Below are 23,065 nucleotides of genomic sequence, written 5' to 3' on the forward strand. Positions count from 1 at the left end.
GCACCCGCCCCCGCTCCCCTTATCCCCGCCCCGCGAGCCCGTCCCCTTCTCCTCTCCGCCCCCTGTCCATCACCCTCCCTCCGCCTTCTCCGATTCGCTCTGCTCCCTGTCCGTCACTCTCCCTCCGCGCCCTCCCATTGGCCCGCGCCCGCCGCGCTCCCCATGGCCCCGCCCCCCCGGCGCGCGCGCGCCCCCCGCCGGCGGCGGCCCCGCCCCCGCCGCAGTCCCGGCGCCGCCGCTCCGGCCCCGTTCCGGCCCCGCTCCGGCCCCGCCGCGGCCGCTCCGGCCCCGCTCCGGCCCCTCCCGGGCCCCGCCGGCCGGGCCGGGCCGGGCCGCCCCCGCGAGGCACCGCCGGCAGCGCCCCGGTAGGAGCCGTGTCCGCGCCGCGCGGGGGGGAGCCGCGCCGGGCTGGCCGGGCCGAGCCGGACCGGGCCGGCCGGGGGCGGTGCCGGGGCGGGAGGAGCCGGGGTGGGGTGGGGGGGGGGGGGTGAGCCGGGGGGGTGGTGGGACGCGGTGACCCGGCCCCCCCCGTGTCCCCTCCCTCCCGCCCGGCCCATTGTGTGCAGACAAAATGGCGGCGGTGAGTGAGGGGAGGGTGGGGGGAGGCGGCCGGGCTCCCTCACGGACCCCCCTCAGCAGCGCCCCGAGGGACCGGGGGGGGATCGAGCCGCCGCCCAGAGAACGCGGGCGTCGCTAGGTGCTCCCCCCGACTCCCCTCATTTCTCGCCGCCGCCGCTTTGTTCGCGCCGCGTTTGCAAATGGCGGCAGCGCCCGGCGGCCCCCGCGCCCCCTCCTCACCCCCCGCGCCCCCTCCTCAATCCCGGTCCCCGCGCCCCCTCCTCATTTTCGCCCCGCGGCCCTGCACTCGCGTGGGGACGGGGATGGGGGGTTTGAGGGGGGCTGGTCCTTTCCCGACCCCCTCAGCCGCCCCTGGGTGGGATGTTGGGGGGGGGCCTTGGAGGAGGTGGGATCACCCCCCTTGGAGGGGCTTGAAGCCCCTCTTCCCTCTCCCCATCCCACCTCATCCCAGGCTGGAAATTGCAGTGGGATCATCCCCTTTGGGGGGATTTTAGCCCCTCTCCCTCCTCAGGACCAGGATCCTGCTCTCCTCCTCCCCTGAGCTTTTCCTGGCCTTTCCCTCCCTGCTCCCTCACGGTTCCCGCTGGTCCAGCCCCGTTATCCGTGTCCGCTCCGTTTCTGGAGGGTTTAGAGGAACAAAAATCCAGCAATCCCTTCCCGCCGCGGCTGCTCCGCGGGGACTGATGGCTTTGTGCCCCCTCAGTGCGGGGTTCCCACTGGAATCCGCGCTCCCGAGGCTCCCGGATTGCTCCCTGTGAGGGCCATGGTGTCCCGGTTCCTCATCCATCCCGAGCAGGCACCAAAACACAGATAAAAGCGACCAATTCTTTCTAAAAACACGGCCTTGAACCCAAGCGCGGCTTCGCCCGTGTCACACTTTACCACGTTTAGGGCAGGAATCCCAGCCTTTTACATCCTTTGGTTGTTTTTCCCTCCGTCCTCCCAAAAACGCCCCTTGGGAGGCTCGATCCGAGCGCGGGAAGTTTGGTGAATTCCAGCTGGGGGTGGGAGTGGAGGAGGGGGTGAGGCCAAAACCAGGTGAAATTCCAGAGTTTGTCCCGTTTCCAAGGGTTGGGGTCCTGGTTTAACCAATCCTGTGGTTCTTCTCCTCAAAAGACACAAATCTGGTGGTGCTGCAGCATCAGCTCCCAGATTTCTCCCTCCAAAAATCCCAGAAGAGGGATAATGGGAGACTCTCTGGCTGCCGTTGTGATTTTGACTGTAGGAACAGCTGGATGGGATTTCAACCCTTTCCTTATCCAGCCTGGAGAAAATTGAGGGAATTTAAAGGAAAATAACGGAGCATGTGGGGCCTTCAGGGCCCAGCCCGGAGCAGGAGGCACCAGGAGATGCCATGTGGCTCCTTGGGAATGATTCTCCCGGCTCAGCTGGTGCCGGTCGGGGTTTAATTTCAATTAAATCCAGATTTATGGCACTGTTAAGTTATCCTGTGGATGAACTGGCAGGACTGGAATCAGAGGGCTTTCCTTGGAGTGGAACTGTGTGTCTGTGTAGCGGCTCGAGGTTTTTATCCTAAAAATGTGAGCCCCAGCTCTGGGTGAGCTGGACAGCGCGAGCGGGGAATGGCGAGGCTGCAGCTGGGGAGATTCTGGTGGGAAGAGGTGAAAGCGAGCTGCGGTCTGGTTTGGTGGCCCGGGAAATGCATGGAAAGGGGAAGGGCTGCCGTGAAGTGGGGTTTGGTTGGGAGCTTTGGGATAATCCATGTGGGATCGACCCTCTCCAGGTGGGATTTGCTGTCGCCAGGCAGATTTTGATGGTAAAAGGAAGTGGAGGTAGAGGAGGATGATCTTCCTCATCCTCAGGTGCAGAGGGTCAGCGTTTTCCAATGCTTTTCACTGGAGTTATCCTTGGAGTTATTGGGAAGCTGTCGGGTGTCGCAAGGCCGGGATTGAACCGGTCAGGGGCAGTGGGGGAAACCAGGATTTTAATTAATTAATTTTACTGGGTACAGTTGGTGACCCTGGCTGGAGCAGGTGCTGATCCTTCCCCTGTCCGTGTGGGAACGATGCCGGAGCTGATCCTGGCGAGTGCAAGGCAGTGTCCAGAGGGTGATCCCGGGACACCAGCGGTCCCGCGGGATCCAGGCGTTCCTCTGTTCCGGGGGACAAAGCACTGGAGTTGGAACAGAAGGCTCCGCTGCCCCAGCTGGGGGCGGTTCCCACAAAAAGGCAGGAATTTGATGTCAGTTGGGCTGAATCTGTTGAATTCCAGGACTTTCGAGCGCTGACTTCCCACCTGGATTTGCTGGGTTTATCCCGTTTCCTCCCGATAAACTCAGGGAGGAGACTCAGTGCAGCCTCTGGACTGGTGTTGGTCCTAATGCAGAGCCAACGGGGCGACTTTGGGGCTGTGCCAGGGATTTGGGGTGAAACCAGGGCTGTGGCAGAGGGATCTGTGCTGGGAGCTTCCCGTTAGGATCCCAGAGGGATCTGTGCTGGGAGCTGCCCATGGATACAGCAGAGGGGTCTGCCAGGAGTTGGAAGAGGGGCCCAGCTGGCTCTTCCTTGTTTAATTAATTAATAATTGTCCCAGGGCGGCTGCTCCAGTGTGGAGCAGGGAGCTCTGTCTGGTTTGGAAAAGTCCCATTTCATGGGAAAACCTCTTGGGAATAAGAGGGAATAAGGATCGGATGCTCCAAGGGTCAGTCTGCAGGTGTCAGAGATGTAAATCCTCGGGAGCAGAAGGAGGATTTGGCTAACGAGTTGGTCTGTGTCTCACTGCTGTTCCTGCTTCCAGCTCCCGCTGCTCCAGCGCGTGCCCCAGGCTCCGGCTGCCCCGGCTCACCCGCTCTCTGTCGCTTTCAGATCCCGGAACGCCGCGGTGCTGCGACGCTCCAGTCACCGGAAAAATCCAAATAAACACCTTTGGAGCATTCAGGCAGACAGCAGAAAACAAAAATGGTAAGAGCCGGGCGGATTCCCGGGCGTGGGATGAATATCTGTGTCCCGGCGCTCCCTAAACATTCCCGACCTCCCTTTTCTGCAGCGCCCGATGCGGATCTTCGTGAACGACGACCGGCACGTGATGGCCAAGCACTCGGCCGTGTACCCCACGCAGGAGGAGCTGGAGGCCGTGCAGAACATGGTTTCCCACACGGAGCGGGCGCTCAAAGCCGTCTCCGACTGGATTGACGAGCAGGAGAAGGTCAGCGGGGAGCAGCCGGAGACGGAGTCCATGGAGACGGCGGCCGAGGAGGAGAACAAGGAAGGAGGGTGAGGAGCGAAGCCGCTGCTGGGATCACAGCGATGTCCTCCTTTAGATCCCTAAACTCACTTAGATCCCTAAAAATCCGCTCGCTGGCGGTGGCAGCGTTGTCCTCCCTGGCCGTGGAATCGAGGGGAATTAACTGAGGCAGGGCTGAGGCGACAGTTCTGAGTGCCGGGTTAATCCTCACAGATCCATCCCTCTGGTTGGGTGGGGCGCTCTCCTGGCTGTGAATCCTGCCGTTGTGACCCTGTGCCGTGTTTTTTCAGGGATCAGAAGGCCACGGAGCAGCTGACGAGGACCCTGCGCGGGGTGATGCGCGTGGGACTCGTGGCCAAAGGCCTCTTGCTGAAGGGGGACCTGGACCTGGAGCTGGTCCTGCTGTGCAAAGACAAACCCACGGCCAAGCTCCTGGAAAAAGTCGCCGATAACCTGGGAGTGCAGCTCGCGGTGAGTGGAGCTGAGCCACCAGGAAAATTCCCTTTGGGATGGTTCTGGTCCCCATGCTCCGGCTTGGAAAAGTCCTTTCCAGAGGCGCATGGCGTTCTTTGGGATTGTTAAATGAACTTTTCCTCGTTGATCATGGAATGGTTTGGGTTGGAAGGGACTTCAAACCCATCTTGTTCCAACCCGTCTCTGTCCCAATGTTGCAGACGATCACCGAGGACAAGTACGAGATCATCCAGTCGGTGGGAGACGCCGCCATCGTCATCAAGAACACGAAGGAGCCCCCGCTGACCCTGACCATCCACCTGACGTCGCCCGTGGTCAGGGAAGAGCTGGAGAAGCAGCTGGCCGGAGGTACGGCCGGCCGGCACCCGGCATCCCGCGGCTAACGACCGGGAAAGTGCTCTTCAGCTTCAGCCGGAGCCGTGGCAACTCTTGCTGGCCAAATCCAAACCAAATTCCTTCATTGCGCCAACCCCACGGAGATCCCAGTTGTGGTTTATCTGGACCGAGCTTCTGAAGCTGAGGAGCACCTTTCACACGGGATTTTGCTCTTCTTTTTTTTTTTTTTTTTTTTTTAAGTATTATTATTTTATCCTTTCTTTTGGTTCCACTTGGGCCTTTAGTTCACTAATTCATCATCTCGTTGTATTACTCGTGGTTTGTCCCCAGCCATGTCAGTGCAGTGACATGAAAATAGAAACCAGATTTGTTTAAGAAACCCAAAAAAACCCCTCTTGAAGGCTTCTTGTCCGAGGAGTTGCATGTCCATGAACCGGGATGTTCCGGGATGTTCCCCCGGTGTGTGTTGCAGCAGAACACCGGGTGCTCAGGGCTCCTCCCGTGGCTCTTCCAGCACCTCAGGTTCAGAATTCCGGAAAGCGATGCAGAGTTTTGGATAAAGTTAGCTTCTCCAAATTCCCTTTGGAATCAGAATTCCAGCAACCACTGGTTGTCCGCTCCAATTCCGATGGGCTCCGTAGGGCCGGCGGTTCCCCCGCTCCGCACTAGCCTTATCTAAAACCCTGATCTCGAGCAATTTTGGGCGACTTCAGGCCTTTCCTCAGTTTTGCTGCAGCACAAACCGGGACCTCTTTGTGCTCTTGATTGTTGATCTCTGGTGTTGATCTCTGACCTCGTCTCCGAGCCTTCTAGTTTGTCGATTTTAGGGACGCTGGACCTTTGACCAACAGGACGTTCTCTGTCGCGGGCCGGGGCCGGGGCAGCCATCCTTCCGGGCGGAGGGTTCCCTGGATCCTCGCCGAGCCTCGCCCTTCCCTCCTCCCCACCCGCTGCGCTCCGGATGCGGAGCCGGGATTTCACCCACCTCAAATTTCCCCCTCACCGGCCTCGCCGCCGCCTCTCCATCCATCCAGGATTTCTGTGCCCTCCACCGAGCCTCACGCCCGGTCTCCTCCTCTTCCTCCTCCTCTTCCTCCTCCTCTTCCTTCTGCCAGCGCACATTCCAGCCCATCCCTCCCTGGGAATTGAGCTTCCCCCCCGTGTCCAGGCGAGGCCGCGCGGCGGCAGTGCCGCAGCCCCTTCCCTCCCGCTCCCACGTCCCAGCAGGATTTTTTGGGAGCCTCAGCTGCCCGTTAGGATGCTGCCTCATCCCCCTCGGCCCGACAGAAGCCCCTTGGTCAAACCGTGCCTTGTCTTCTTATTCCATCCACGACTAGAAACGCTCTCAGTCACCGACTCCCCGGACGTTCTGGACAGGCAGAAATGCCTTGCTGCCTTGGCGTCTCTGCGCCACGCCAAGTGGTTCCAGGTTTGCATTTTGTTCTTATATTTATCTTTAAGTAGAAACATTGGTAAACTCTTTAAGGGGCTGAGTGTTTTTTTGGAGTTGGAGTTTCAAGTGGCCGCTGGCCGCTCGGATGTGCCGGACTGTGGGCGCTGGAGTGACTTAGGAGCCTTTGTACGGAGCAGCCGCGGAGCTGCTACTTTGTGTGAGGAGTAACGTCCCCTTGGCCAAGACCTTGGTTAAGACCTTGGCCAACCCCTTGGCCAACACCTTAGCTAAGACCTTGGCCAACCCCTTGGCCAACCCCTTGGCTAAGCCCTTAGCTAAGACCTTGGCCAACTCCTTGGCTAAGGCCTTGGCCAACCCCTTGGCTAGGACCTTGGCTAAGACTTTGGCCACCCCTCGGCCAAGCCTTGGCTGTCCCGGCGCGGCTCCGAGCTCCGGGTGCGGGCCCAGGCTCCGGCTTTACCCTCGGCAAAGCAGCACCTCGAGGGAGCGTCGGCGGCGCGGGCGGGCGCTCGGTGAATCCCTGTCTGGTTTGGTTCCGCTTCCAGGCCAGGGCCAACGGGCTGAAGTCGTGCGTCATCGTGATCCGGGTGCTGCGGGACCTCTGCACTCGCGTCCCCACCTGGGCCCCGCTCAGAGGATGGGTAATTCCCCCTTTTCCCGTTCCGGGGGGGTTGGCGGCGTTCCTCCCGAGCTCAGCTCTGCTCTTTCCCAAGGTTCCAGGGCACAGCCCCTTTCCCAAGTTGGGGATTTCTATGGATGAACGACTTTTCTGCACTTAGAGACGCAAATCAAATGTCTGTGGTGCAAAGGGTGTCTCGATTGCTAACTGACCTTGCCTTATGAGCTCATGTTGTTATCAAACTGGTTATGAATTATCAACTCGCCTTGATATTGAATTGCTTTATCGATTACCAGCTCAGGTTATCTTTGAATTGGTTTATCAATTATCAACTCACCTTACTATCGAGTTGTTTTATCGATCACTTAATCACATTACTATCAAAATGTTTTATCAGCTACCAAATCACATCATTGTCAGTATTATCAGCTATCAAGTCTTGTTAGTATCAAGATGTTTTCTCAGTTATCAAACCACATCATTATTATTGTTGAGTTGTTTTATAAATTATCAAGTTACCGTCAATTATGAAGTATCAAATCATGTTATTTTAAAATATTTTTATTAATTTTCAAGTCTTGTTATCAAATAGTTTTATAAATTATCAAATCACTTTATTGGTTACCAAACCATGCTGTCCTCAAATACCATCATCAATTTTCTTTATCAATTAACAAACGGTTTTATCGGTTATCAAACAGCTTTATCTTATCAAATCACATCACATATCACACAAATTGTTTTATTAATTGCCACATGACATTGTTATCAAACTGTTTTATCCATTCACAACTTCCACAGCTTGACTTCTCTTCTCCTTTGGGAACCGGAAGCTGCTCTCAGATGGGTCCCTTCCCTGGAGCCCTTTCTTGGAATCCCTTTCCAGGGATCCCTTTTCCTGGAGTGTTTCCTGGGGTCCCTCTGCCAGGATCCCTTTCCAGGAGTCCATTTTCTCAGAGTCCCGTGCCAGGATCTCTCTTTTGGGGCCCTTCTCCCAGATCCTTTTCCCAGGATCCCTCCTGGGATCTCTCTTCCAGGCCCCCTTTCCAGGGGTCCACTTCCTGCTGTCCCGCTCTTGGGCTCCCTTTTCCAGGGTCCCTTCCCTGGGATCCTCTCCCAGGTCCCTCTCCGGGCTCCACCTCCCCTCTCCCCGCCCTCACTTCCCTCCTTCCCTTGCAGCCTCTGGAGCTGCTGTGTGAGAAATCCATCGGGACGGCGAACCGGCCAATGGGCGCGGGCGAGGCGCTGCGCCGGGTACTGGAGTGCCTGGCCTCGGGCATCGTCATGCCAGGTGAGCCTCGGGCCGCGGCGTTCCCGCGGGAGCGGAGCCGGGAGGAGCGCGGGGGTGCCGGCGGTCGGGAGCGCCTCGTTTCCCATGGGCCCTCCCGTCCTCTGGAGCCACCTCAGCCCCGTAGAGAGAGGCACCAGCGGAATTTGGCTCCCGGGGAGCGCGATTCCCGCGGCCGATCCCACACAGTCCCGCGGCAATCCGTGCCTTCGGAGCTGCCCCAGGGAATTTAGGGTAGAAACCCGGGATAATTCTCTGCATATCTTCCTTGTTTCCTGCCTTCAGATGGTTCTGGTATTTATGACCCTTGTGAAAAAGAAGCCACTGATGCTATTGGGCATCTAGACAGACAACAAAGGGAAGATATCACACAGAGTGCTCAGGTATAGTGTGACCTCCACCCGGCCCTTCCCAATCCCCGGCTCGCTCCGCTCCCAGCTCCTTCGGCCAGCGTAGATTAGACCCGTGGCCACGCGGCGCTGTGGTCACTCAGTGGCGTGGTCACACGGTCCTGTGGTCACTCGGCACTGTGGTCACTCGGTGCCACGGTCACTCCACCAGGCCACCCACGTGGGCCCCATAGTTTGGCCACCCAGAGCAAAGAATCAGGTGTTGTGTAGTGAATGGTCCCGACACCCCTTTTTGGGTGAAACTCCCCCAAAAAGAAACTCAATCCGGAGAGTCCCGCTGAGGATGGGTCGGTGCAGGGGGGCTGTGTGGGGGCTGGGAGCAGGGGGGTGTCCGGCAGCTCCCAGTGACCCCCGGTCCTGTCCCCAGCACGCGCTCCGGCTCGCCGCCTTCGGCCAGCTCCACAAGGTCCTGGGCATGGATCCCCTGCCCTCCAAAATGCCCAAGAAACCAAAGAATGAGAACCCGGTCGATTATACTGGTATGTACTGGGAGAGGACGGCCCCACATCCCATCCCGAGGATTTGGGTGGAAAACAGGGGATTTAGGGAGTGCCTGTGCTCATTCCCACAGTTCAGATCCCACCCAGTACCACGTACGCCGTGACCCCCATGAAGCGGCCGATGGAGGAGGATGGGGAGGAGAAATCCCCCAGCAAAAAGAAAAAGAAGATTCAGAAAAAAGGTATTGAGTTAACGAGAGGTAGGTACGGCCTGGGGGGGAAATGGGGTGGAAATTGGGGATACAGGGTGTGGGGATGGGTAAAATAACTTAAAACTGGGAGATTTGTGCTGGGTAGAACTGAAAGCAAGGAGGAAAAGATCAGGACTTGTCTGGAATTGGAAAAGGCTGATGGGAACTGGTCTGAGATAGGAGAAGACCAGTCAGAACTGGTCTGGAATTGGAAAAGACCAATGGGGACTGGTCTGGAATGGGAAAAGACCAATGGGAACTGGTCTAAAAAGAGAAAGACCAGTTGGAACTAGTCTGAGATCGGAAAGTACTGGTCGGGACTGGTCTAAAATGGGAAAAAACTGGTCAGAACTGATCTGCAATTGGAAAATACTGGTGGGAACTGGTCTGGAATGGGAGCAGACCCATGGGAACTGGTCTGGAATTAGCAAATGCCCATCAGGACTGGCCTGAAACAAAAAAATACCAATTGGAACCGGCCCAAACCGGAAAATACTGGTCTGGAATCAGTTTTGCTTCTTCGAAGGAGCCGCCAAACACCCGCAAACTCTCGGTGTTGGTTTTTCCCCGTGCAGAGGAAAAGCTGGAGCCTCCACAGGCCATGAACGCGCTGATGAAGCTGAACCAGCTCAAACCGGGGCTCCAGTACAAACTGGTGTCCCAGACCGGCCCCGTGCACGCTCCCATCTTCACCATGTCCGTGGAGATCGATGGCAGCACCTTCGAGGCCTCGGGGCCATCCAAGAAAACGGCGAAGCTTCACGTGGCTGTGAAGGTGAGTGCAGGACTCGGTGGGAATGGGAATGGGAATGGGAATGGGAATGGGAATGGGAAAACTGCCAGAAGCCCTGGGATGGGGTGGGAGCAGCACCGGGAGCTCCCAGCCTTGAGCGTCCCTGGAGCACCCGCAGGATTCGGGAATGCCGAGCGCCGGAGAGAGTCAATAAACAGCCCAGAGCAGCTTCCTGGAGAGTTCTCCCGAGCGGGTGGTGCTCGAGTGCGGCTCCTGACCTCCCTCCCGCTCTCCAGGTGCTGCAGGACATGGGTTTGCCCACCGGAGTGGAAGGCAAAGACTCCGGGAAGGGCGATGAGTCGGCGGAGGAGACGGAGACGAAGCCGGTGGTTGTGGCTCCTCCGCCTGTCGTGGAAACGGTGTCAACGCCCACGGCAGCCTCTCCCCCCTCAGATCAGACCCCTGAGGTGCGTGGGGGGACACAGGGAGGGGGGACGTGGCTCTGGGATGGGGGACGTGGGGTGGGACGCACGGCAGCTGTGCTGGTGGTGTTTGTCCGGGTGGCTCCTGGCTAAAACAGGAGGCAGAAGTGGCTTCGTGGGGGTCCTTCCCAAAAAGGTTGGGAAGCAGCTCCGTGTGCGCTGGGGACTTTGCGGGGCTCACCCAGCCTCTCTCCACCTGCAGAACGTTAAGCAGCAGGGACCAATCCTGACAAAGCACGGGAAGAACCCGGTGATGGAGCTGAACGAGAAGCGGCGCGGGCTCAAATACGAGCTGATCTCAGAGACGGGCGGCAGCCACGACAAGCGCTTCGTCATGGAGGTGAGGGGACACGGGGCCTCCTGCCCTTCCCAGCAGCTCCAACCCAGAGCTCGTCAGGCGGGAAAAGAGCTTGGAAAGTTGCCTCATCCCCTTCCCAAGAGTTTAAATCGTCAAATCCAAGTGGTTTGGGTTGGGAGAAACCTTTTAAAGCTTGTTAATGGGCAGGGACAGATTGTGACACTTCCAGCTTTGGGATTCCCTGTAGGTCTCCCATCTTTTCCTGCCCTTTCCCACTTAAACGTGTGGTTCTGTCCCTTTCCAAGGTGGAGGTGGACGGGCAGAAGTTCCAAGGTGCTGGCTCAAACAAGAAGGTGGCCAAAGCCTACGCGGCGCTGGCCGCGCTGGAGAAGCTGTTCCCAGACGCTCCCGTTGCCATCGAGCAGAACAAGAAGAAAAGAGCCCCTGTTCCAGCCAGGGGCGGCCCCAAATTCCCAGTCAAAGTGAGTGAAACCCCCAATCCCACAACTCTGGAACGGGAAAAGACTGATTGGAACTGGTCTGAAATTGGAAAATACCAATGGGAGCTGGTCCGGAATGGGAAACGACCTGGGGTCTAACTCGGGATGTAACTCACCGACCGCTGGCTCTGGGGTTTGATCTTTCCTGGGAAGGGGAGCAGAGCAAATGGCTTGGAACCACAAAACCCATAAGGTTTTGCTGCAAAATCCTCTGGATTTGGAGGTGCCTGAACTTGGGGTCCACCTCGGTGGCTCTTGTCCTGAGGAAATGGTGCCTGGGGCTCTGTTTTGGGAGGTTTTTTGGGAAATCGCTCATCCCAGCTCCAAGTGACCCCTCTCTCCCCTCTCCTTGTCCCCTCAGCAGCACAACCCAGGCTTCGGCATGGGGGGGGGCCCCATGCACAACGAGGCCCCCCCACCCCCCAACATGCGGGGCCGCGGCCGGGGCGGGAACATCCGGGGCCGCGGGAGAGGCCGGGGCGGCTTCGGCGGCAACCACGGCGGCTACATGAACACAGGTGAGGGCCAGCAGCGCTCCCGAGGGGGCCGAGACCCCCAGGCCCCCCCTGGGCATCAACCTTCCCCTCTGGGATCGCATCCATGGCACCTGGACATTCCAGAACCCTCCATGGGGGAGTGACCCTCCAAATTTGGGATGTTTCACCCTTGGAATCTCTGTTTATTCCAACGTTTTCTTCTGCTCCAGGGGCTGGGTACGGGAGCTACGGCTACGGAGGGAATTCCGCCACCGCCGGCTACAGTAAGTGCCCTTTTTCCACCCAAAATCCCAACGAGCGTAGTCGTGCCGGGGACTAAAAATTCCTGGGAAAATGGCTCAAGGGAGCAGAAGGGGTTTTTTTTTATAGAAAGCACTCCTTGGTTTTTAAGGAAACGGAAGCATTTTGATCAACTTTGTCTTGGCTTCCAGCAAGGTTTTTTTTGTACAAAATCCGAGCCTTTTAATAAATCCCAGAGGTTGGGTCAGACTCCTCTGGATCTTGGGAAGACTTTCCCATGTGGATCTAGTCCAGCCCAGCCTTTTAAAGGTGTGAAATGCCCTGATTTGCTGGAATGTTTGGATTTGCCTGTGGAATCGTGTGTGCTGAAGCAAATCCTTTGTAACACGCTGGAATTGTGCTCCACGTCCCAATCCAATGAATATCCAGGCGTTGGGGAGTAGCAGGAATGTCTTGGATGCCTCGGGAAATCCATGGAGTCGTTGGTTGCCATGGAAACAGGCTCTTGGAGCCAAGCGCTCCCTCAGAGCGCTGGAATTGCCTGGAGAATGAAACATCCCCAAAATCAGAAATTGAGGGGAATTTTTGAGTTGAGTCTCAGAGTCCATCAAATTCCGAGCATTTTGGTTCTCCATTCCTTGTGGTTTGGGTTTAAAATCGTCTTTTTTTGCTGGGTTGGTGGTGCCGTTGTTCCCATCTTTGAGGCCCTTGAGCTAATTCCATGATTAACCAAAAAAGAAGGAGAAGGAAGCTCCAGGTTTAAACTGAGTGACTCCGAGGGGTTCAGTGGATCCTTAAAATAATATTTGTGATAATAATAATTATCCCAGTTTTTTGAAAAAAAAAAAGGCTGTTGGAGGTCCTGACTCTTTATTCAGGAGACAGATCCCATCCTGGATGATCCATAAATGGTCCTTAAGGTCCCTCTCCCGGGTGGGAAAACTGCCCTTCCCAAGCCACCAGGTGGTGCTGGATGCTTTTATCCCTGGCCTTTGATCTGGGGAGAATCGCAGCTAATCCCGTGGCAAGCATTAAAGCTTCCAAGTTAAACTTGGAATGCTGAGATAAAGGGGAAAATCCGGGAATACTGAGGTGGGAGAGCTCCATTTCCAGCTCTGCAGCTTGAATCCCCACACTCCTTCCGGATTCGAAGCCCAGGATTTTCCCACCGGGATGGCCCGAGGTGACTCTGGTCCAGCAGAGACAAGTTTTGCTCCAACCCTGGAGATAAATTTATTCCAGAGCCTCGTTCCTGTAGAGTGAATCTGGGATTTTCTGTGGAAGAGGAATAAAAACTTCATGTGGAAAAGGGGACGTGGAGGAGAATCCATTAAACGAGCCCAGAATTAACGGATCCCGGAATTTAAAGCCTCCAGAAGCTCTTGGCAGCACAGCCACGGGATTTGGGCACGGAGCCAGGATTCACCTGGGATCAATCCGGGCGTTCCACACAGAATTGCGGAAGCGAAGCACGTGGAATTTCACTCCCTGGCTCCTTTGTAGCCAAATTCCCCGTTTTGTTGTTGGCAGATCCCTCTCGATCCCACAGGGTTTTAGTTGGATTCAGGTGGCTTTTAACCCTCAAAAATAAGTTTAGTTTTTGGATGCTCCCAGTTTTCCATGGAATGGGAACTTCCCAAGCTCCACCGAGCAGGAACCGTGCAGGAAAAAAACACTCAGAGTTTGACTGTGGGAGCCTGAATAAATGAAATTAAACCCAGATGAACTCCGGATCCCAGAGGGAATCACCCAAATCCCAGGAAGATGAACGGTGGAGTCATGTGGGTTCCTCATTCCTGGAACAGGATTCTCCTTCATTCCAGAGCGTCTGTCACTCCGGGATGGTGTTCGGACTTTGTAGGGTCGAGGGATGCCGGGGAGCGACCAACGGGATGGACCCAGATGGGGGGTCCCGCTGGAATCACAGGGATGGATCCAGATAGGGGTTGTCCTGCGGGATTTATGGGGGGTCCCACCAGAGTCACGAGGGGTCTCCATCATCTCCGGATCACCCTCAGCCTCGCAGGACGTCATCCCCCTTCCCGCCACCGGCCCACGCAGCTCCGGAGGGGCTGAAATCCCACCAGGAACACCCCCTCCTGCCACCTCCGGAGCGCTGACCCTCCTCTCTCTGTCCAGGCCAGTTCTACAGCAACGGCGGCCACTCCAACTCGGGCGGCGGCGGTGGCTCCTCGGGATACGGCTCCTACTACCAGGGCGGGGATGGGTACACGGCCCCTGCGCCGCCCAAGCACGGCGGGAAGAAGCAGCAGCACGGCGGCGGCCAGAAGGCCTCGTACGGCTCCGGCTACGCCACCCACCAGGGCCAGCAGCCCTACGGGCAGGGCCAGTACGGCGGCTACGGCCCCGGGCAGGGCAAGCAGAAGGGCTACGGCCACGGCCAGGGCGGCTACTCCTACTCCAACTCCTACAACTCGCCCGGTGGCGGCTCCGACTACAACTACGAGAGCAAATACAGTGAGTGGAGAGGGTGGGAGAGGGAGTTGTGGGTGGGAAACACGAGGTTTGGAGTTGAGGGGTGAGGTTGGGTTTGATCCTGAAGGGCTTTTGGATCAAAGGTGTTGCAGGGTTGGCCCTGGAGGGGATCTGGGTGACCCTTCTGTCCTGAGGCTGGGCTGGGGCAGTTGTGAGGGAGCTCCAAGGGGTTCTTTCTGCCCCTCTAGGAATAAGGGGACGTTTGGGCTAAAAGAGGGGGATTTGGGGCTGGAGCTGGGATGAGTCAATGACAGGGAGAGGGGACAGAGGGGGGTGGGTGCCCCAGCCCTGGGATCATCCCTGCCTCAAAATGTCTTGGCAGGGTTGGATGAAGACCCCTCCGCACCCAAATCCTCCTGGAATTCTGGGATCTTGAGGGGGGCTTGGCTCGGTCAGTTGAACTGGGTGCCCCAACGGTGCCGGGGGTCCCTGCCCACGTTCTCATTCCCACTTTTTCCCCCATTCCCAGGTTACAGCGGCAACAGCGGCCGCAGCGGCAGCGGCAACAACTACTCCGGGGGCGGCTCCTACAACTCCGGCTCCCACGGGGGCTACGGGGGCTCCGGGGGCGGGGGCTCCTCGTACCAAGGTAAGGCAGGTCAGTATTGGCACCCCCCCGCGCCGCCGGGTTTGGGGCCCAGCTCCAGCTCCACGGCGACCCTAATTCCATCCCCTTCCTCCTCCTCCCGGTGCTCTCCGCAGGCGGATACTCCTCCCAGTCCAACTACAACTCCCCAGGTTCCCAGAACTACAGCGGCCCCCCCCAGCTCCTACCAGGCGTCCCAGGGCGGATACGGCAGGAACGAGCACAGCATGAGTTACCAGTACAGATAAACCCCCGTGTCCCACCGCGCTCCCCCCGGGATTCCCCGGGTTTTATCCCGTTTTCCCCCCTCCCCGTTGCTCTGTGTGACCCGTCACCGGTGGCCACCCCGTGCCCGCCGCCCCTGGGCCTCTATTTAATGGGTCGTAGTTGCCACAACGACTTGGTCTAAATAGGATTATTATTATTATTTTGGGGGTTTTTTGTTGTTTTTTTTTTGTTTTATTTTTTTGTTGTTTTGTTTTGGTTTTTTTCGGGGAAGTCGATCCAATTCCGGAGCCTTTTCCCAGGCCCCGGCTGGGGGACGGGCCCTCGTTGTTCTGCTTTTGTGAAGTGCGTTAAAAAGGAGCTTTTTTCGGTATTTTCTGGCTTTGGTGGTTTCAGTTTTTTTGGGGAAGGGGTTGGGGGGGGGTGGAGGAGGTGAATAAACCCAAAATCTGGGATGGTTTGGGCTCCCAACGCGTCGTTCTGCGCCTCCAAAGCCCCACATTTGTAGGATTCTCATAAAACCCCCTCAATTCCAAGTATTTGTCCTTTAAAGCCCCAAAATTCAGCATTCGTCCCTTAAGCCCCCTTAAGTTCAGAGTACTGGGGCCGAACTGGGGCCAAACTGGAGGCATACTGGGTTTGAACTGGGGCTGAACTGGGGCTGACCTCAGGGCTCCTTTGGGTGAACCTCATGCTGGTGATTACGGATCGCTCCACGCCAGAGCTGGACTCTGGGAAACACCGGGAACGGCGCCTGGAGCGGGGCATGGCCTGGCAAACACCGGGAACGCTGCTCAGAGCGAGGCACATTCCAGCACCAGGGCCCCTTCCTGACCCCGATCCATTGGGATTGTGGCAGCACTAGGACAGACAAGGCTCCAGCCTTTTTATTAAAAACATTGGATATAACTTAACACAACACAGTGGATCCCAGATCCCGGCAGATCCCGGCCCCATCGATCCTGAATACCGAAATGACTCCGTGGATGGAGCAGCTGCTCCGGCACCAGATCTGGCGGCTCAAAGGGACGGGAACGCCCATGGGGGGACCCTGAGGTTCAGCGGCTGCTCCAGAGCCGGGACCACGCACGGGCAGTGGATCCCAGTGACACCGGGAGATCCCAGTCACAGTCAGTGGAAGGTGACACCGGCAAATCCCAGTGACACCGGTGGATCCCAGTCACAGTCAGTGGAAGGTGACACCAGCAAATCCCAGTGACACCGGTGGATCCCAGTGACACCAGTGGATCCCAGTGACACCGGTGGATCCCAGTCACAGTCAGTGGAAGGTGACACTGGTGGATCCCAGTGACACCAGTGGATCCCAGTCACAGTCAGTGGAAGGTGACACCGGCAGATCCCCGTGACACCGGTGGATCACAGTCAGAGGATCCCAGTCACGGTCAGTGGAAGGTGACACTGGCAGACCCCAGCGCCACCGGCCCATCCCCGCCCTAGGGACACTCCATGGGGACATCGCGGAAGTGTGGCCACACCCGCAGCAGCTCCTTGGGCCCGTAGTGGTGCACCATGACCAGCCGGGAGAAGCGGCACTTGTCGTAGTCCAGCCAGTACATGGTGAAGGTGCCGGCCGGCGGGTCGGTGACGGCCACGCCCAGCGCGTGCAGGCAGATGCCCACGAACGCGTCCTCCATGTTGATGGCTGGCAGCGTCTGCGCCACGGCAAACACGCGCCGTGCCAGGTCCCCCGAGAGGACGTAGCCGGGCCCGCCGCAGTAGGGCGGGTAGGTGTCGTTGGGGTACACCTCGCGGGGCACAAACCACTTGTAGGCGGGGTTCCGCAGCGGCCCCGTCCAGCGGTACACGTAGCCCGTCATGAAGTTGGTCCTGAGAGGATGCAGCAGCCGCCCTGCCAGGAACTCCAGGTTGAGGAAGACGTCGTGGTCGGCCTTCATCACGTAGGTGGCATTGGGGCAGAAGCGGCTCACCCACTCCAGCCCCATCAGCGTCTTGAGCGTCAGGTTGTTGTAGGTGTCCAGGAAGTCCTGCTGCAGGAGGTCCCCGTGCAGCTTGTCCTCCTCCTGCAGCACCGGGCGCAGCTCGGCGCCGAAGACAGGGTGGACGCCGAGCAGGAAGAGGCGCAGCACGCTCAGCCCCGGCACGGCGCTCTCGTTGCCCCAGGTGCGGCGCACGGCGTCACGCGCGGCCAGGTCAGCCGGGGCCGTCACCACCAGCAGCACCAGGAACGGCGCCCGCTCCCGGCACTTCTCGGGGTGGTTCAGCAGGAAGCGGTAGGGGTATGGGTACGGCGGCTGCAGCGGGTGCCGCGGTGGCTGTGGGGGCACCGTGGCGTTGCTGGGGCGTGGGGCCGGGCTGGGGTGGACGGTGGTGCTGGGAGGGGACGCGGGGTGCTGGGTGTGCAGAGCCAGCAGGGCCAGCCCCGCGGCCACCGGCAGCAGGACCAGGCGGGAGCTCGGCGGGAGCTTCATGGTTGATCTGTGGGGTGGGAGAGGGGGATTGGGGTGGGCTCGGCACCGGGGAGGGCTGGCACCACCAGAATCCCACTGGCACCACGATCCCGGTGGCAGCCATTCCTGCCAAGCGGGCCTCCTAATCCCAGCAGCACCGCGATCCCACCGGCACCCAAATCCCATGGCCGGGCGTCCACCTGGGGCTTGCCGGGTGCCCAAACCCCCCCCGTGCCCTCGGACCCCCACCCACAGCACCCACCCCCCTTGCTGGACACCCAACCTGCTGCCCCCGCTCTGTCCCTGCCCGCCCCTCTCCATTACAGGGTCCCCCTGCCCCTCCCTCTCCCATTCCTGGGTCCCCCCTGTGCCCCCTCCTCATTCCCAGGTTTCCCCCCGCATTCCCAGGTCCCCTCTCCCCATCCCCATTCCTGGTTTTCCCCAGGGTCCCCCTCTCCCTCCCCCATTCCAGGTCCTGATAAGGCTCCAGACGCGATAAGGGCAGGAGGTGCCGCCGGGGGCCCGCCAGTTCCACCAGTCAGACCAGTTTGGGGGTCTTGGGGGAGCCCTGGGGGTCCCGGAGCTGAGTCCAGCTCTGCCCAGTTCATCCCAGTTCACCCCTGGCTTTGCCACGCCACCATTCCCAGTTCCCCCCAGTTTGCCCACGTGCCGCGTTCAGCCTTTCCCAGTCCTTCCCAGTTCCCTCAGCCTTTCCCAGCCCCCCCCAGTGGCTCCCAGTTGCTGCTCCCAGCCCTGCCCAGTCACTCCCAGTGTCCCCAGCGCTGTGGGGGGGAGCTGAGTTTGTCTGTCCGGCCACACCCTGGGCTCTGAGGGACAAAGGGACAAAGGGACAAAGGGGAGCTGGAATGGGAACAGCACCACTGGGAACGCCCATTCCCTCCACCGCACTGGGACCCCCGGGGATCCCCAGAGCCCCCCCAGCGACTCCCGGTTAACCCCAGGTGCTGCTCCCAGCTCTTCCCAGTGACTCCCAGCAACTCCCAGTGTGTCGCAGTCATTCCCAGTGGCTCCCAGTCCCTCCCAGTAACTCCCAGTGGCTTCCAGTTAACCTCAGGTGCTGCTTGCTCTCAGCCGTTCCCAGTGGCTCCCAGTGTGTCCCAGTTGCTCTTGCGGGCTCCCAGTTAACTTGAGGTGCTACCCCCAGTGTGTCGCAGTCATTCCTGGCGGCTCTCAGCCCTTCCCAGCGGCTCCCAGTGACTCCCAGCAACTCCCAGTTAACTCCAAGTGCCAGTCCCAGCCCTTCCCAATGCTCCCAGTAACTCGCAGTGTGTCCCAGTCACTCACAGTGGCTCCCAGTGACTGCCAGTTAACTCCAGGTGCAGCTCCCAGCCCCTCTCAGTGCTCCCAGTGCCCTGCCCACAGTGGCTCTGTGGCCACGGTGCCCAGCGGTGACAGAAATGAGCAGGGACAGGTGACGCAAGTGCCACACCCGGCCCGGGCCACACCCCCCGGGCCACGCCCGCCTCTCCTCAAACTTCCTCCTGCGGCCACACAGGAGCCACCACAGGGGTGACGGGGTCGCACAGATGCCACCAAACAGGTGTCACCGTGGGCACAGAGGTGCCCCCACACGGGTGGCATGGCCACCACAGACAGGCGACACCACGGACACCCAGGTGACACCGTGGGCACCCAGGTGACACCGTGGGCACCCAGGTGACAGTACGGACACCCGGGTGACACCATGGGCAAACATGTGACACCATAGGCAAACATGTGACACCCATCAGGGCCTGTCCTTGTCTCCTGCAGCCACGTCCCGGCTTGGTGGCACAAAGGGACAAAATCACCATGGGAAAGGGAAGGTCACTGCCAGGCAATCCGGACCAGGAACAACGGGAACATCACTGCTGGGAATTCCTCTCCCCGTTGCCAGGATCCTCCAGAGCTCCTCCCTGTTCCTGAGCCCCCAGAATATGTCCCCAGCCCCGTTCCCCCTTCCCCAGCCCCACTGGGAGCCGCAGGAGCCGTTTCCCTTCCAGACTCTTTTATTTCACACCTCTTAAAAAAACCCGAAGTAGTAAAAAAAGCCACAAAAAAAATGTATAAAAATGGAACATGGTGGGGGGACAAAGGTGGGGCCTGGGAATTGGGGGGAGCTGGGGGGAATGGGGGAGGTTCCTTGGGAACAGGGGTGGTTCTTGGGGCTCCCCAGGAACCTGGAGGGGGCTCCCCTCAATCCAGGGTGATTCCCACAGACTCCAGAGCCTCCTTTACCCAGAGAGGGGGCCCCTCCCGGCCCCCGTACATCGCGTCCATGAACTCCCGCACGAACTCCGGGAAGCGCTGCTGCAGGATGCTGTCCCGCATGGAGCTCATCAGCTTCATCTGGGGGGGGTTTCCCAGGGGTTAGAGGGGTGGTGGGACCCCCTAAAGACCCCCAGACTCCCCCCAAAGGCCCCCGCCCCACCTGGTAGGCGACGTTGTGCAGGGTGAGCAGGTGCAGCGCGGCCGTGTTGGAGCGGAGCAGCGCGTGCAGGTATGCCCGCGAATACCTGGGGGCAGAGAATTTGGGGGGTCAGCCCCAGCCTGGAGACCCCTGAGCCCCCCCCAAAGCCCCCCGCCCACCTCTGGCACGTGGAGCAGCCACAGTCGGCGTCGATGGGCCGGAAATCTTTGGCGAATTGGTGATTTTTCAGCTGCAGGGACCCCCAGGGCACCAAGGCGGAACCGAAGCGCTGCAGGGGGGCACAGGGTGGGTTATGGGGGGGTCTCCCAAACCCTGGGGAGGGGTCGGGGGTCCCCAAATCCCGCCCCAGACCCCCCCTTACCGCCGTGCGCGTGGGGAACACGCAGTCGAACATGTCACAGCCCAGCGCGACACAAACCACCAGGTCGGTGGCGTAGCTGGGGGCAAATCGGGGGTGACTCCGGGGGTCTCCCCCAGCCCAGAGGGCTCTGAAGGGGCTGAGGGGACCCCCCCGGACTCACCCCACACCCATGAGGTACCGGGGCTTGTCCCGGGGCAGGTGCTCGGCGCTGAACTTCACCGTGCGCCAGAACCGCGCCTTGTCCTCGCCCCCGCTCAGGCCCCCAATGGCGAATCCCGGCACGTCCCGCTGGGTCATGGCTGGGAAATGGGGATGGAAGACCCCCCCGGGACCCCCAAATCACCCCTGAACCCCCTGGGATCCCCCAAATCACCTCCGGACTCCCCTGGATCCAACAAATCACCCCTGAACTCCCCTGAGCCACCCAGACCCCCCTGAACCTCCTTGAGCCCCAGTGTGGAACTGGGCACGTCCCGCTGGGCCATGGCTGGGAAACGGGGATGGGAGACCCCCCCAGGACCCTCCAAATCACCCCTGAGCCTCCTGGGACCACCAGAGCTCCCCCAGGACCCCCAGAGCCCCTCCCAAGCAGGGATGAGGCAGAGGAGGATGAGGAAGACCCGGGGGGCGCGGGGAGGAGGGTGAGGATGGCGATGAGGGCGAGGAAGGCCCCACCTTGGATGCAGCGCAGGCGCAGGTCGGGGTCCAGCCCCCCCTGGATGATGGCAAAGAGCAGCTGCTGCTCCGGCCGGGCGTGAGCAGCCACGCAGCGATCGAGCCACCGCACTGACCTGGGGGGGACGAGGATCAGGGGGCTCCCAGGGGGTTGCCAGGGGGTCCCGAGGGGTCCCGGGTGGGTCTCAGGGAGGTCCCCACCTGTGCATTGCCTCCTCGACGCGCGGCCCCATCGTGGTGCTGCTCACGACATCGTCCAGCTGCATCACGATATCAGCACCTGCGGGGGCCGGGGGTCAGCAGGGTCCGGGGACGCCCCCCATCCTCCCCATCCCCCCGGGATTTGGGGGTCCCAGGCTCACCCAGAGCGTTCTGGATCTCCATGGATTTCTCCGGGCTGAGCAGGATCTCCTCCCCGCCGTGGGGGGGGCGGAACCGGACCCCCTCCTCCGACACCTCCGACAGCTCCAGCAGGGAAACCATCTGGAACCCTCCACTGTCCTGGGGGACCCCGAAAACTGGGACTGAGGGGGGCACGGAAACCCCGGGACACCCCAAAATTGGGGACCGGGGGATGACAGGACCCCCTCTGAGGCTGGGGGGGCTCCCCTCCAAACTGGGGGTCCTGGCGGTGCCACCCCGTAAATTGGGGGTTCTCGGGGAGTCCTGGGGGTGTCACCCTCCCAAATTTGGGGTCCTGGGGAGGTCACCATCCCAAATCTGGGGTCCTGGGGGGTCGTCCCCCCCCCCCTCACCGTTAGGAGGTTGTGGGGCCAATCCATGAATCCGTGGAGGCCCCCGGAACGTCGGACCAGCTCGGAACCCTGCGGAGAGGGGAGGACAGAGCTCGGGAATGCCGCCGGGAAGGCGGGAACCGAGGGGGATCGCCTGGGAATTCTCACGGAATACGGGAATGGGGCACGGGGGGTTACACTGGAATCTCGCCGGGAACCTGCGAGTTGAGGGGTTTCAGCTCAAATCTCACTGGGAACTCGGGAATCGAGGATTTTATTCCAAAGCCCGCCAGCAAACGAGGTACTTTATCAGGAAAACCGCACTGGAAATCCGGGAACCGAGGGACTTTATACCAGGAGCTCGCTGGGAGTCGGGCAGGGGAGGCGCTGGGAATCCTCGCAGGGAAGCCGGGGAGGGGACGGGGTAGAACCGCGGAGCCCCCCGGACCCCCCGGCGCCGCTCACCGGCCGCGTGCCCAGGTGGAAGGTGTTGCCGAGGCAGATGCGGCAGCCGAGCGCCGCGAGCTGCGCGGCCGTGAGGCCCTTGGCGGTGCCGCGGGTGCCCACGGGCATGAACACGGGGCAGGGCACGTTCCCGTGCGGCAGCCGCAGCTCCCCGGCCCGGGCGCGGCTCCGCCCGCACTCGGCCACGACCCGCAGGACCGGGACCGGCCGGGCGGGCCCCGCTGTGGGCGCCGCCATCTTGAGCGCACGTGACCGGAAAAGGTGGTGGCGCCGCCGCCAGAAGTGACCGTTACCGGGGTAACGCGGGCGCCATGTTGGGCCTTGTAGGGTTGGGGAACGCCCACGCCCGGAGAGGCTCAAAGTCCCCCCAGAGATCACCCAAACTCAACAGAGACCCCTCCAAACCCAGAAAGGGCAGGGAGCCGAGCCAATTCCTGCTGGTTCTGGTCCCTAGAGGGTCTCCAGAAGGTCCCCGGGGTGTTCCAGCCCCGGGGCTTTGCTTCGGGACTGTCGTTCCCCGTGAGCGAACAGACGACGCCCGACGGTCACGGGAGGGGCGCGAAACACCGTAACAGCCAATCGGCGAGAACGAATTGCTGATTGACAGCTGGCTGATCAATTGCGAGACGGTTTTCTCTTCTCTCACGGTTCCCTTTCTGGGTTGCATTGGTTGGAGTGGCGGGCACACCGGCGAATGGAAAGGAGGGCGGGGAGGGAGCGACTGGAAGTTCTGTTCACCAATTAAATGGCAGAGACGCCGCTCCGGAGCGGGACTACGCTAGTGCCGCCTCAGCGCCCGCTCCCATTGGTTGGCAGGAATGAGTGACGCCGCGAGAGACCAATAGAGAACGGGCCTGGCTTCCCGTTCCCGCCCTCTCGATGATTGACAGCGCCCTGC

General features: G+C 60.0%; 3 protein-coding genes across 8 annotated transcripts; 1 reads left to right on the top strand and 2 right to left on the bottom strand.

Moving 5' to 3' along the window:
• Window positions 1-317: 317 nt before the first annotated feature.
• Window positions 318-15,445, top strand: ILF3 (interleukin enhancer binding factor 3). 6 transcript variants are annotated; one of them, XM_032094484.1, is made up of 20 exons: window positions 318-365; window positions 3,405-3,500; window positions 3,586-3,812; window positions 4,074-4,254; window positions 4,458-4,605; window positions 5,931-6,022; window positions 6,553-6,648; window positions 7,806-7,917; window positions 8,200-8,297; window positions 8,692-8,803; window positions 8,896-9,024; window positions 9,591-9,790; window positions 10,045-10,215; window positions 10,433-10,570; window positions 10,834-11,010; window positions 11,390-11,546; window positions 11,735-11,788; window positions 13,905-14,243; window positions 14,731-14,859; window positions 14,964-15,445. In XM_032094484.1, the coding sequence occupies exons 2-20, from the start codon at window positions 3,498-3,500 to the stop codon at window positions 15,254-15,256; spliced, it is 2,856 nt and encodes a 951-aa protein (XP_031950375.1). In that variant the 5' UTR covers window positions 318-365; window positions 3,405-3,497; the 3' UTR covers window positions 15,257-15,445. The 6 variants fall into 6 exon arrangements, with proteins under 6 accessions (XP_031950375.1, XP_031950374.1, XP_031950378.1 ...); XM_032094483.1 differs by lacking the exon at window positions 318-365 and adding an exon at window positions 520-580; XM_032094487.1 differs by lacking the exon at window positions 318-365 and adding an exon at window positions 520-580 and having other exon boundaries at window positions 14,731-14,850.
• Window positions 15,446-16,312: 867 nt separating this feature from the next.
• Window positions 16,313-19,188, bottom strand: LOC116437064 (beta-1,3-galactosyltransferase 2-like). The gene is made up of 2 exons (XM_032094624.1): window positions 18,807-19,188; window positions 16,313-17,529 (listed from the first exon to the last, which is right to left on the bottom strand). The coding sequence occupies exon 2, from the start codon at window positions 17,520-17,522 to the stop codon at window positions 16,527-16,529; it is 996 nt and encodes a 331-aa protein (XP_031950515.1). The 5' UTR covers window positions 17,523-17,529; window positions 18,807-19,188; the 3' UTR covers window positions 16,313-16,526.
• A 304-nt stretch (window positions 19,189-19,492) lies between these two features.
• QTRT1 (queuine tRNA-ribosyltransferase catalytic subunit 1) lies at window positions 19,493-23,028 on the bottom strand. The gene is made up of 10 exons (XM_032094592.1): window positions 22,168-23,028; window positions 21,724-21,792; window positions 21,331-21,469; window positions 21,170-21,248; window positions 20,969-21,084; window positions 20,454-20,592; window positions 20,294-20,369; window positions 20,091-20,200; window positions 19,933-20,017; window positions 19,493-19,850 (listed from the first exon to the last, which is right to left on the bottom strand). The coding sequence occupies exons 1-10, from the start codon at window positions 22,402-22,404 to the stop codon at window positions 19,698-19,700; spliced, it is 1,203 nt and encodes a 400-aa protein (XP_031950483.1). The 5' UTR covers window positions 22,405-23,028; the 3' UTR covers window positions 19,493-19,697.
• Window positions 23,029-23,065: the final 37 nt, after the last annotated feature.

This window comes from Corvus moneduloides, chromosome 32 (genome assembly GCF_009650955.1).
Source record: "Corvus moneduloides isolate bCorMon1 chromosome 32, bCorMon1.pri, whole genome shotgun sequence".
In the NCBI taxonomy this organism is placed as follows: Eukaryota; Metazoa; Chordata; class Aves; order Passeriformes; family Corvidae; genus Corvus; species Corvus moneduloides.